This window comes from Akanthomyces muscarius (assembly GCF_028009165.1).
Source record: "Akanthomyces muscarius strain Ve6 chromosome Unknown contig_16, whole genome shotgun sequence".
NCBI lineage: Eukaryota > Fungi > Ascomycota > Sordariomycetes > Hypocreales > Cordycipitaceae > Akanthomyces > Akanthomyces muscarius.
In genome coordinates, this window is record NW_026611617.1 from 36,633 (window position 1) to 49,532 (window position 12,900).

At 53.1% G+C, this 12,900-nt stretch overlaps 5 protein-coding genes across 6 annotated transcripts; 3 read left to right on the forward strand and 2 right to left on the reverse strand.

Annotated features, from left to right (window-relative positions):
• Positions 1-1,499: 1,499 nt before the first annotated feature.
• Positions 1,500-4,496, reverse strand: LMH87_008019 (uncharacterized protein; the record flags this gene model as incomplete). Of its 2 annotated transcripts, none has more annotated exons than XM_056196342.1 (1): positions 1,500-4,496. In XM_056196342.1, one exon carries the CDS (start codon positions 4,494-4,496, stop codon positions 1,500-1,502), a length of 2,997 nt encoding a protein of 998 aa, XP_056057102.1. The 2 variants fall into 2 exon arrangements, with proteins under 2 accessions (XP_056057102.1, XP_056057101.1); XM_056196341.1 differs by having other exon boundaries at positions 1,500-3,260.
• A 724-nt stretch (positions 4,497-5,220) lies between these two features.
• Positions 5,221-6,037, forward strand: LMH87_008020 (uncharacterized protein; the record flags this gene model as incomplete). The annotated part of the gene is made up of 6 exons (XM_056196459.1): positions 5,221-5,300; positions 5,358-5,371; positions 5,595-5,602; positions 5,787-5,818; positions 5,870-5,876; positions 5,930-6,037. 6 exons carry the CDS (start codon positions 5,221-5,223, stop codon positions 6,035-6,037), a joined length of 249 nt encoding a protein of 82 aa, XP_056057103.1.
• A 194-nt stretch (positions 6,038-6,231) lies between these two features.
• Positions 6,232-8,307, forward strand: LMH87_008021 (uncharacterized protein; the record flags this gene model as incomplete). The annotated part of the gene is made up of 5 exons (XM_056196580.1): positions 6,232-6,274; positions 6,362-6,573; positions 6,631-6,746; positions 6,802-7,729; positions 7,783-8,307. 5 exons carry the CDS (start codon positions 6,232-6,234, stop codon positions 8,305-8,307), a joined length of 1,824 nt encoding a protein of 607 aa, XP_056057104.1.
• A 118-nt stretch (positions 8,308-8,425) lies between these two features.
• On the reverse strand, positions 8,426-9,151 carry LMH87_008022 (uncharacterized protein; the record flags this gene model as incomplete). The annotated part of the gene is made up of 2 exons (XM_056196697.1): positions 8,426-8,459; positions 8,514-9,151. The coding sequence occupies 2 exons, from the start codon at positions 9,149-9,151 to the stop codon at positions 8,426-8,428; spliced, it is 672 nt and encodes a 223-aa protein (XP_056057105.1).
• A 1,302-nt stretch (positions 9,152-10,453) lies between these two features.
• On the forward strand, positions 10,454-12,448 carry LMH87_008023 (uncharacterized protein; the record flags this gene model as incomplete). Its single annotated transcript, XM_056196815.1, has 3 exons — positions 10,454-11,015; positions 11,072-12,312; positions 12,368-12,448. 3 exons carry the CDS (start codon positions 10,454-10,456, stop codon positions 12,446-12,448), a joined length of 1,884 nt encoding a protein of 627 aa, XP_056057106.1.
• Between the last annotated feature and the right edge of the window lie 452 nt (positions 12,449-12,900).

A 12,900-nucleotide genomic window follows, 5' to 3' on the forward strand; every position in this document is an offset into this window, starting at 1 on the left:
TTGGGGTATACAGTGCAATTCAATAAAGCTCACACTGTGTGGGCCTTTTCTATAATTTCAAACAACGTTGTAAAAGCGAAAGGTGTTATTGCCCCTAACTATGAAGTACACAAACAAACAAGTATTTACGCCCGTCACCGGTGCATTTTATGGCAGCTCAAATATATCTTCTAGGTCATATAGAAGCACATGCCCCATTCATTTAATTGGGTCATTGGCTGTCTCTATGTTCTTGACGACGGATTGCTTAAATCGGACCATGCTGTTGCTGCAGCAAAAAAAGGAACTGGTTCATCCTCCCTTGCCAAAGTATTGGTAGCCACTCGCTAGTATCGACTGTGCGGAAAATCCGGCAATTGCCCAAGACATGCACATCAAATTATTGTCTTTCATATCTCTTCTCCGAGATGGCATGGCCAACCAATATTGCAGCCTCGCCCTCTTACCAGATATGCCTCCATCTTGTGAATGATAAGCCAGGTAGATGGCTATCTTCACCAACTGACAACCGTTACCGTGCCTCCCCGTCTGTATTCGAAGACGACAAAGTAGTGGAAGCTACTATTTTCTGACCAGCCACCGGCCACCAATCCATTATTTTGCCGCCAGTCTACCCAGCCGTCTTTCTTTTGCACTGTTTCTGCATGGGGGAATGCATCTGTTGCGTCATCGTGATTATATGGGACGACGACAATCATGGGCAAGCGGCAGGTCTACTCCGCACACCACCACGGCTGAAAGAAATTTGGAACCGGCAACAGAAAACCTATACCCACTCTGAGTCCAGGCTATGGTCTGTCTGCTTGCTCCTGCCAGTACACGCACCACTTCGTGGAACACACGCGGCTCGGATGGCTGTGTAGTTACTTAGTTCCCTGCCGCGGCGACCGCTCCAGCCCGTCTCCCCCCGGCGCCGACATGCCGGTGCCGTTTCAGAATACGGGCCGCCCACAAGCCAACCCCAGGATACCCTTCCGGCGCTTGCAGGCCAGTAAAGGAGAAAGTGTACGCGTAATGCAGGATTGTTCGCTGGACTTTTACAGTATTGGCATGGTAAAATGATTAACGATCTGCCCAAGCCACGGAGAAGACGTCAGCTTGCTCAAAAAAAAAAAGACAAAGAAGGACCACCTGCGAATCAATGGTGTGTTTAATTTCAATAATTTTGCTGCGCCATTGCCCCTTGGACTAGTATGACACGATCCGATGGCAAATTGGCAGGGAAACAGTATTGCAACTGCCATGACTGTCCTCTTGGCTCTTCAACACGAAGCTCGCCAGAGTTCATTTGGCTCAAATAGCCGCGCCCCACGAGCCGTGATAGTATTTTTTTAACAGTTTTCTTATGCTATGTCAGGGATCTTGCCATCGATCAAGTTACCCGAGTTACCAGCTATAAAAAAAAGCCACGCCATACATGCAAATCAAGTTGTAAATTTCGTAATTACTTGACAAGTTCATCAGACACACTTGGCACCGCAGCGCCGAACCCCGCCTCCTTAGAAGTAGCTCCTCATTGCATCCTCGTATCCCGTCCCGCCCTTGAGGTCCCTGCTAAACCTCGCATGCACCTCAAGCACCTGCAGCAGGTGCTTCATGCCCAGCGTCTCCTCCTTGCTGATAGCGAGGTCCTGCGCCGCCGAGACAATGTTTTTGATCTCGCGGCCGTTGAGGTCCTGCCGCACGAGGCGCGCGAGGTCTTCGTCCGAGAGCGCGTCGACGGGGAGCCTGCCGAGCGCGCGGACGCGGCCGAGGAACATGGAAAAGATCTTGCGCTTGGCCTTGGCGTCGAGGTTGTCGTAGCGCAGCGCAATGTGGATGCGCGACTGAAAGGCCTCGTCAAACGTCTCGACGCGGTTCGTCGTCAGGAACAGGATGCCCTGAAAGTACTCGAGCTGGCGCAGGAAGATGCTCACGAGCGCGTTGCGGTGCACGTCGGACATGTTGCGCTTCTCGAGGAAGACGTCGGCCTCGTCGAGCAGCAACACCGCGCCCCACGCGTGGCAGATGTCGAGGATGCGCTGCAGCTCCGCCTCGAGGTACCGCGAGTCGGTCCCCAGCTCGCCCGCCGACACCATGTACAGCGGGCACTGCAGCAGCTCGCTGATGCCCTCGGCCGTCAGCGTCTTGCCCGTCCCGGGCGCCCCGTGAAGCACCGTCACCAGGCCCTTGCCCTTGCCCTGGATCACGTCGTCAATCGTCTTGGACGCGTTGCTGCGCCGCGACGTCACCAGCGCCTTGATCAGGTCCTTGGTCTCGGGCTCCAGCACCAGCGAGTCCCACGCCTGGTCGTTCCACTTGACCTCGTTGACGTTGGATACCTTGAACTCGAGCCACTGCTTCTCAGCAAAAGCGAAGCCCAGCACGACGGGGGAGGCCAGGATGTAGTCTTCGTCGGTCAGTGCGCGTGGTAACTCGTCGGCGCTGCTCTCAGATGTCTTGTCGCCTTTGCCTCGGCCGTCGGTATCGATGCCTGATGATGCAGGGGTATTCTTGCCACAAGAGTCTGATGACCCTCCCTTGGCAGTGGATGAGCCTTTCGTCTCTTCGCTGCCGTCCTTGTACACTGAAGTGAGAACCTCGAGCTGCCCATTGTCGCTATTGTAGGCATCCGACGCGCACGAGTTATAATCGGAGTCGTCCTCATCGTCCGATATGCCGCTCGGGGGAAGTGAGCCATTCGCTGCATGTCCAAGCGGCGACAGGAGATAGTTTGGATTGATGCGGCGAAACGTCTTGGTGTCCACCATCATCCGGCTCTGCTGCACGTTGAACTTGATGATGCCGTGCTTCTTGCTCTTGAGGTACGCCATACCTGAGTAGCTCTTGTAGTGAACGCCGCGTAGCTCGACAAATTTCTTGCCGCGCTCAATGAGCTTCTTCCGTACATCAGCTTCATCCCGGTGAAACTTGAGCGGATAGCACGGCAGGCTGGTTATTTTACGAGCGCCGCGGAACGACCCAATCTCCTCCGCCATGCTTCCATAGCCAAAGTTCTTGCCATCGTATTCAAAGTACTTGCCGTCAATGTGGTAGAACTCGCCCTTTTGCATGTTTGCGTGCCGCTCCACGCTCTCCACGCGGAACACGCGAGGCTCATCGTCGTTACCGTACGTCGTAGTGTATACCAGAGATTTGGGCTTCCAAAGAGCCCACAGAAGCTCGAAGGTGATGAGCCCGTTTCGGAGAAGCGAATCGACTTGGCGCTTGATTTCTGCATAATCCTTTCGTAGGTACTTCAGCAGCACCTTCAAATGCATGATCTTTAGATCGAGTTTCTTGGCATTCTTGGACCGCTCTCGCTTTGAGTCTCCTGTTGGCTTGGTGTTTTTCAGATGCTTGTAGTGGGCGCGCAGGTCATCCATGTAAAGAAACAAAAAATCGGGATCAAGTTTGGGGATCTCTTCCACAAACGTCACCCCCTTGACTTCTCCGATTGTTTCTTTCAGGCATTCTCTCAAAAGCTTGCTCCTGATGTCAACAAAGGTCTGTCGATATCTGCCCTGTGTGTCAAATGTTCTCCGAACTAGAAATATGCTCTCTTCATCCTCTTCGTCTTGCGACTGTGCGTCTGTCGTATCTCGAATTTTGAAGCAAAGCGCCGCAGAATCCCACACAAAATCCACTCGGCGAAACGATGGCTTCCCGTCCTTCTTGCCACGAGGTTTGATCTTTTTGCCCTCCTCGACCTCGATTGGTATTCCGCGTCGATATATACGGCGTAGGCGAGGTGGAGGAGGAGTATCTTGCTGGGGAGGCGGAGGCGGAGGCGGAGGCGATGTTGTTGCCGGCGCAGGCACAGTATTGGCTGATTGAACCGGGGATGGAGCAATAAAGGGACTGAAGGCGTATGGGTTGAAGTTTTGCATTGGGTACACCATGGGGTTCGCAGCAAACGGGGTGACCATGGCTGGCTGCAGAGCGACTTGCTGCTGCAGCTGCAGAATCTGTCGACGAAGGTCTTGCACCTCCTTATCCGTGTCGCTTCCGCTCTGCCCATCATCGCGAGTCACGCGGACTTCAACCTCGCGATCGGAATTCGACGAAGAGTCCGAGCTTAGAAATGAGTCGCTGTCGTCTCTAGAGCGCCGCATGTGGCGCTTGGATGTGGTCCTGGATGACTTGGCCAGTTTTCCTGAACCGACTCTGCGGATGCGACAGCGACGTGTATTCTTTTTGGATCGTCTCTCTGCACACGAGTTTTCAGATGCATCTGAATCATCGCTGCTCATATCGTCATCATCATCGGTGGTATCAGACTCTTGGTGGGATCCCCGTCTTCGGGACTTTGTGTCTCTTCGATGGATCTTGGCTTCCTGCTGCTTTTCTCTGCGGCGATCGGTGCTTTTGACCTTCTTTTCGGCCGTGGTCTCATTTGTCTGATTGACGGGCTCGGCCTCTTGAGGCGCCGGCGGGCTTGTCTGGGTTGGGAGCGGGCTGGTTTCGGCGGCCTTGCCATCCTCCATGGACCGTGCTGAGTTACCCTGTTGCTCCATTTCGGCGGATGGGCTGCGATGTGAAGACGCCTATGGGAGAATCCGGAACAGAGTCGCGGCCTCAGTGCTGTATTGAGGGGTACAAAAATGGAGGCGGTTGGGATTGTGCAGCTTTATACCGCCGTTGTTTGATGTTCGTATCACGTTCTACCAAGCCACGGGACGTGGACGGAGTTGTTGGCTGAAAGTGAATGAAGAAGGAAAAGGAACAAAGAGATGTGAAGAGTGTGCAGCTGCATACAGCCATATTTATCATTGGCAGCAGGGTTACATGCACCTATTGGAGCGAGGCGGCATCAGGCAGACAGCCCAGGCAGCGGTCTCTCAAGCTGTGTAATGTGGCGGCGGCTAGGCCTCAGCGGCATCGCCTGCGGCCAGACAAGACGGGCCACGCTGCGGAGTGACTCAGAGGATTACGGGAGCTGAGCAGCGCTGCCGAGCGAATATGCGATGACATTGGTCAAGGCTAAATCAACGGCTCAAATATGCTGCGATCTGGGGTACCGCAGAGACGAGCGGCGAACGACCCTGGCCGGTGGGCGTAGCACACACCTGTGATTCACCAGGTCAGCCTGCCCGAGGAGGAAATGCATGGTAAATCAGAAACAACGAATCATCACCTCTCATCCTCTTGCGTGAATGCGGCCCCAAAAGGCGGCCCGTAAGGCGTTTTGCGATAATGGACCCCGGGCAGCCGGCACTGCTAAGCTCGTTACGTGGAAAGATGGCGGCCGCCATAGCCACAGAGTCGCTGGCATCCAGGACAAGTCATCCTGCAGACAAGAGGCCTTGGCAGGCAACAGGGTCTGCCGCAACTAGGTAGTCTTTGGTGGAAAAAGGCACAGCGCTAACAGGTTGCAGGCCGCAAGCCGCAGGTGTGTGGTCAGGCAGACATGACGACGATACAGTGGCGCAAAATGGAAAAAAGCGAAATGTGCTACATTGAAGAAGCTGGAATATATTTGGCTGTGTCAGTGTGGGGTGCTGTGTTTCTGAGAGCAGTATAGAGTACATATGTTGCCCTTGTATTGTATAAAGTCATTCACTGATAATTGGGGGGTTAATGGGTTTGCCATTTTCCCACGTCTTTTTGAACAGCAAGCCAGGTAGGTAACTTTATCGTCCAGTCACGCTAGTGAATGGTGTGAATACCTACCCAGAGACTGCCCGGTCTGTCAGAAGGCCGTTATGCCGTTATTCGTGGCAACTTGGTCGCTTTCTGGATTGCATAGCCGCGTCTCTATTCATTGATGTAGGCCGGTTGGAAATTGCGTACTGACTGCAGACCAGGAATCTGAAGAGCCAATTCCCCTCCCTCCCAAGTGCAGTAGCAGCTGAATAGCTGTACTGGTAGATAGCGCCCGTTTCATTAGTGCCGTTGTGCGCTGCGAATCCTCAACCTCAGCACTGACGATACGCTAACAACAACCTAGGCGGACCCCGCAAAAAGAAGAAGTAAAGTTAACAGCTCGACAAGCTCCAAGTTCCAAGCTTGTCCCATTCGGCCAGCCGCAAATCGCGTCGTGCTGGTTTCGTCATAGTTACTCCCTCGTGGTGGTCTGCTACCTAGCTGATTTTTCTTGGATCTCCTGCGGCCTCCCGTGGCACTCACCCCTCCTCTTCTTCAACACTACACAATTGCAATCAGCTTCGTGACGCCAATTAACTTCTCCCATTGTCGCTACCAGCTTGGATCACTTCGCGTCCTCGTGCTATACCATCTGAACGACTCGCTATGGCTTCCCGGCGCGACCTGCTCCATGAGGAGGAGCGCGCTTGTATGTTCCCACCTCTCTCCGACGACCAGGCTTTCTTTACAATGTCGGCCACGACAAGTCACTAACCTTGGCATTCGTCTTCTGTAGTGGTACCTCCCCATGTCAGGGATCGGCTCACATCCGCCATCCCCGCTACCGACGTGACAAAAGTCTGTCTGCGACTTCGTCACCTCGTCCAAGAATGCATCCCTTGCGAGATGGACGAGGCGAGGGTCACGACGCCCCATAGCAAAATCATTACCAGACAAGTTATTCAGGCCGCGAAAGAAGCTGGCGGCGAGTCTCATAGTTCCTGCGTGGTGCGTATTCAACGGGCGATCCATTGCTATCCACCTTGACTTACTCAATTGGTACAGGTCTATTCGCTCCTGGTGAACCAGCGATGGTTCCGCCGCGAGGCCGTTGTCGAATTATGGGATGCCGGCCTTCATAACCTGCGAGCGGAGGCTTGTGGAGTTATTGCTAAGGAACTGTACGGCTTGTCCAGTCTACCTATGTGTCCAGCTGCTGATGAATTCATGTCCCAGAATCGAGACCGAGGACGATCCCCATCATCTCCTCCATGCAATTCTGCTTCGGCGATATTCATTCATCGTGGACGGCACGCCGACGACTCCCGTCAATGTCATCGAAAAGGCTGTCGACTTGCACTCTGTGCGCGTCATCGGCTCTTCCGGCTACCAGAAATGCATAAACTACCTCTGGAGTGGATGGCTTGTTCAGGATGAAAACGACGCGGCCGTCTTTGTCGACTATAAAAACAGGGACAATCCCAATTTTTTTGCCCACATGGATCCCGATCGTATGCGGGCACCGCGATACCAGAATGCTGCCCAGCTCCTCCTCTCTCTCGTCTACCTCGCCTTGTACACGGCCGCCATCAACTCGATCAATGCTGGCGGAGTCTTTGATGGCGAAGAGATTGCTTTGTACATCTTCACTCTTGGCTTCGTGTGCGACGAGCTCCTCAAGTTCTGGAAAGCCGGCTACCAGATTCTTGGCTTCTGGAACGCCTTCAATGGATTGCTTTATTCTTTCTTAACAGTTTCCTTTGTCTTCAAGATCATCGGGCTCATGCACGACCGTGATTCAGATGGCAGGGCGGCTTACAGTCAGCTGAGCTACAACTTGTTGGCCTTTATTGCACCCATGTTCTGGTCTCGGCTTTTGCTCTACCTCGATAGCTTCCGCTTCTTTGGTGCTATGCTTGTTGTTCTTAAGGTTATGATGAAGGAATCCGTCATCTTCTTTGCCCTGCTCGTCATCATCATCGTTGGCTTTCTTCAAGCGTTCATCGGCCTTGACGCTGCAGACAACAATGCTATTGACGCCGTGCCTTTCATCGTCGAATCTATGCTTAAAGCCATCATGCAAAGCCCGGAATTTGAAGGCTTCGAGTCATTCGCTCACCCCTGGGGCATAGTTCTCTACTACTGCTTTACTTTTGTTGTCATGGTGTGTTGTCGTCCACTGCTCATCGCCGATCGTCATATGCTCACACTCAACAGATTGTCCTTCTCAATATTCTCATTGCGCTATACAACTCCGCCTACGAAGACATATACGAAAATGCCGACGACGAATATCTGGCGCTCTTTGCCCAGAAGACGATGCAGTTTGTTCGCGCTCCTGACGAGAATGTGTATATTGCGCCCCTCAACCTGGTTGAAATTGTCGTATCTGCTCTGACCGAGTGGTGGCTCCCAAAACACATCTACGAAACTGTTAATGACTGGATCATGGCATTCTTGTACTCACCGCTACTAGTAGTGGCGGCCTATTTGGAGACGAAGACGGCACACAGAATTCGTCAAAACCGTGCTCGAGGCGAGGAGGATGACGACGTGGTTCAGGAATGGGAGCAACTGGCGGACGAAATGGATTTCGAAGCCGAGGGATGGATCAAGACGTGCGATGCTGTGCGGCCCAACGTTGAGGATGACGCGGCAGCGCTGGAAGTGAAGAAGCTTCGATCGGAAGTGGCAGAGCTCAAGACGATGATTACGAAGCTTGCAAAGGAAGGAAAGGAGTAGGTTTGTGCTTTTGGAAACAGTTAAGTTGCTTTTGCTATTGAACTTGATCCTTCTGTCTTGTTCCCTCGAATTAGCTAGCAGTTTTCCCTGTCCGTTCATCATGGAGATAGCAATGCCCTCAATCTGTACTCTCAGCTGGCGGAAAGAATGTCCTGTGTTTAAAAGGCATTAGCATTTGCCGATATCAATACTTCAAGGTGACTCACGGGATAATCGCGTTGTAGGCATCCACGTCCTTTTGTAGAAACGTGACGAAGACCACCTTCTTGAGTGGGCCATCGTGCTCGTCTAGATACTCCCTGACAGTCCTACAAGCGACAACCGCAGCATCCACGCTGGGATATCCGTAGATGCCCGTGCTAATGCCGCTAAACGCCACCGACCTGAGGCCGTTCTGGGCAGCGAGCTCTAGGCTGGAGCGATAGCAGCTACGAAGCAGCGGTTCGCTGACGTCGTCGCTACTATAGACGGGGCCGACTGTGTGGATGACGTGTCTGGCAGGCAGGCGGTAGCCCTTGGTGATGCGCGATTCGCCGGTCGGGCAGCCGCCTAAGGTGCGGCACTCGTCGAGGAGACTGCGGCCGGCGGCGGCGTGTATGGCACCGTCGACGCCGCCGCCACCGAGCAGCGATGTGTTGGCTGCGTTGACAATAGCGTCGACCTGTAGCTTGGTAAGATCACCGCGAATGAGTGCCGCGCGATTGTTGACCGATTCAGATGGTGAGGTGGCTGGCGGCTTGGAGCTGGCGGCGAGCTTTGAGTCGCGGTAGAGGGACGCGAGCGACGGGATCTGGTCTAGGGAAACGACTGAAGCGGCCATTTTGAGCGTCTTGGTTGGTAGCATTTGTTGCGGATGGTTCAGGGTGAGTTTCAAACGAGATGGAAAGTCTGGTCTATGCAAGCGTGCTGTGTAGATGTTGTTGGATCAGCTGTTTGCTGGGGAGATGTTTGTCTTTATATAGGAACAACGCAGCGCTCAACAGCTGGAGGCGCAGGCCGCTCTTCGAAAACGCAAACACGCTAGATAAGCGATTTTGGGGATATATTTGTCGAGGGCTGTTGCCTTTGAGCTATGCTCGCTCGGTCACTGTGCAGTTTGTGCTTTCGCAGCTGTGGTGGCGATTTCAAGTGTGACGGGCGTCTAACCTACTGGCATAGTTGTTGCTGAGGGCAGCTGTTAAAGCCCAGCCCCGCAGGCATCGGCGCAGCTCCACCCCCGGGAGACGGGCCAAAATACCATGAAGTCACGAAAGGGTTATGTGTTGGTTGAAATTCATTGTGATCATCGACGAATGAATTTAGAAGAAAATGATTAGGGGCTGTATGATATCGACGTGTGGTGTCATGGTGTAGAAACCAGCGCGTGGCTAAATGCCCTGTTTTGTTCGGCAGCTTAAATTTACCAGGAGGCAGGCTCTGTCGTTGTTGAATCATGACAGCGAGGTTTGAGTAGCGAGAATGCAAGTAGAACATCATGGCATTTTCACTTTGGATCCAGGGCCGAGATCGCAAGCTTCTCCTGAGCCAACCGTTGAGAATTGCTTAGGTAGCTTGCCTAGCGACATAACCAGGCGATAAGGCATTGGAGACGCACAGATAGCCCGTGTCTTACGGATGATAGGCCACTAAATCAGCCCATCACAAAACTAGACAGCAGACGCAGACGTAAAGAAGCACAAGCAAGAAGACACGTTAATCAATACCTCAGCAAAACGGACAAGATAGTTTGATGTTCACCCAAAATAGGAAGGTAGATTAATGTGGGAATTGGAATGAGAAATACATTGCGGCAATAGCGTAAATTGCAGCATTCATAGTACGACGCAGACTGAGATGTTTAGTTGTATTTGGAGGTATTACCAAAACTGGTAAATAAATTGGCTGCACCATGCATGTGAGCGAGACATCTGACTCATTGGTGTTGTGCAACCTGAAGGGGGGGCAGTTCCCTTCTGCGCATCGCCAAAGGCCTGCCCCGCCATGTTGAGTCGTGCCCCGCCACTTTTTCTGCATGCAATCTTTGTCGCAACTGCAAAGGCATCAAGTCCACGAATCTCTGCCGAGAGAACCTGCTCCGAGTTTTCCATCTGCGTAAACGAGTTACAATAACTACAACCAATCGACCCCGCGGCCGATCTCAGCCACCATGGCCGAACTAGCGACGAAATCGATGGCGAAGCTTCAGCTTGACGAGGAGACCGGTGAGATGGTCTCCAAGGCCGAGCTGAAGAAGCGCCAGCAGAAACGCGCGAAGAAGGCGGCCCAGGAAAAGGCCCGTCAAGAAAAGGCCGCCGCTGGCCCCGCCGAGAAAAAGGCACCGACGCCCAAGCCGGAAGAGACTCCGATCGACCCTGAAGCCATGTTCAAACAGGGCTTCCTCGACGACGTCTACAAGGAGCGCCCAGTCAAGAATGTCATCACACGTTTCCCGCCCGAGCCAAACGGATACCTCCACATTGGACACGCCAAGGCTATCGCGGTCAACTTTGGATTCGCCAAATATCACGGTGGTGTGACCTACCTTCGATTCGACGATACAAACCCCGAGAAGGAGGAAGAAAAATACTTCAATGCCATCCAGGAAGTTGTCAAGTGGCTTGGATTCGAGCCCTACAAGGTCACATATTCTAGTGATAACTTCCAAAAGCTGTATGATCTAGCGGAGAAGCTGATCAATATTGGCAAGGCCTACGTCTGCTATTGCGAGGGTTTGTCGTGGAATTCTTCCGAGAATTGCTCAATCTTTACTAATTATTCAATTTAGACACTGAGATCAAGCTCCAGCGCGGCGGTGAAAAGGGTGCCAACGCCAGATACCGCTGCAAACATGCTGACCAGACCCCCGAGGACAACCTGGCCAAGTTCCGAGATATGCGCGACGGAAAATACAAGCCCCGCGAAGCTTTCCTCCGCATGAAGCAGGACATCACGGACGGTAACCCCCAGATGTGGGACTTGGCCGCGTACCGTATCAAGACCGACACCCCTCACCACCGCACCGGCTGGGACTGGAAGATTTACCCAACCTACGACTTTACACACTGTCTGTGTGATAGCTTTGAGGACATCACACACTCTCTCTGCACCACCGAGTTTATCCTCAGCCGTGTTTCTTACGAGTGGCTCAACAAGTCGCTTGAAGTGTATGAGCCGATGCAGAGAGAATACGGACGTCTGAATCTGACCGGTACCGTGCTTTCGAAGCGCAAGATTCTCAAGCTAGTGGAGGAAAAGATTGTTCGCAACTGGGATGACCCAAGACTATATACACTGATCGCCATCCGCCGCCGTGGCGTGCCCCCCGGAGCCATTTTAGAGTTTGTCAATGAGCTCGGCGTGACCACGAACATTACTACTATCCAGATCCACCGCTTCGAGCAGAGCATTCGCAAGTACCTCGAGAAGTCGGTGCCGCGTCTGATGATGGTTCTTGACCCTGTCCCTGTTGTCATCGAGGACGCCGAGGAACTCGAGCTTGACTTGCCTTTCTCTCCCAAGGACCCCAAGATGGGATCGCACAAGGTCAAGTTCACACCGACGGTCTACATCGATCGTTCCGACTTCCGCGAGGAAGACAGCAAGGACTACTTCCGTCTCGCCCCCGGCAAGTCGGTTGGTTTGCTCCACGCCCCCTACCCCATCAAGGCCACTTCTTTCACCAAGGACGAGGCCAGTGGCAAGGTGACGGAGATCCGTGCAGTTTTCGATAAAGAACTGAAAAAGGCAAAGACTTATATCCAGTGGGTTGGAACTGCTGGATCAAGGAAAGTAGAGGCTCGCATCCACAACGCTCTCTTCAAGTCCGAGAAGCCCGACGACGCTGAGGGGGGTTTCCTCAACGACCTGAACCCGGAGAGCGAAGTCATCTACCCTGATGCTCTCATTGAGTCGGGTTTCGACGAGGTGAAGCGCCGCGCTCCCTGGCCTGAGGCGGCGGGCGAGAGCGAACTCGGCAAGGGCGGACCGGAAAGTGTACGCTTCCAGGCCCTCCGCGTCGCGTACTTTGTAAGTTGATTTGTGGGCTCTCCCTTTACGTGTTCGATTTGCTAATAAGACATAGGCTGTGGACTCTGATAGCACTGACGAGAAGATTGTTCTCAACCGTATCGTGAGCTTGAAGGAGGACGCTGGAAAGAAGTGATTTTATAGTCATTGCGGCACTGAGCATGTTCAGCGTACAAGTTTTTATCATACATTGAAGTGAGTGAAGCGCAGGAGGTTGGAACAACATGGCATTGGAGTCTGGAGTGGTCAGGCGACTTCCGTGAGAGGACACTATCTAAACCGCGGCTTGAAAGATGGGTTGGCTACATAGAGTGGCGCTCTCATGTTGGAGTGGCTTGAAAGAGTACCGATTATGAACCATATTTTGTCTCTACTTGATTACTATGTATCATTGAAGGGCTAGATCATATGGCCTTGCTTATTAACAGCTACCCCGAGTCTCAGGGCTCCTTATCTGACAGGACCGCGCTGCCGGCGGCGCGCACCGAGTTAGAACCCCACCAGGGTGACAGTCGGCCGCCGTTCTCGGACAGGACGCTGCTGGCGGTCTGCAGCCGCGCATGTCCGCCGCTGTAGAAGAACAACAAT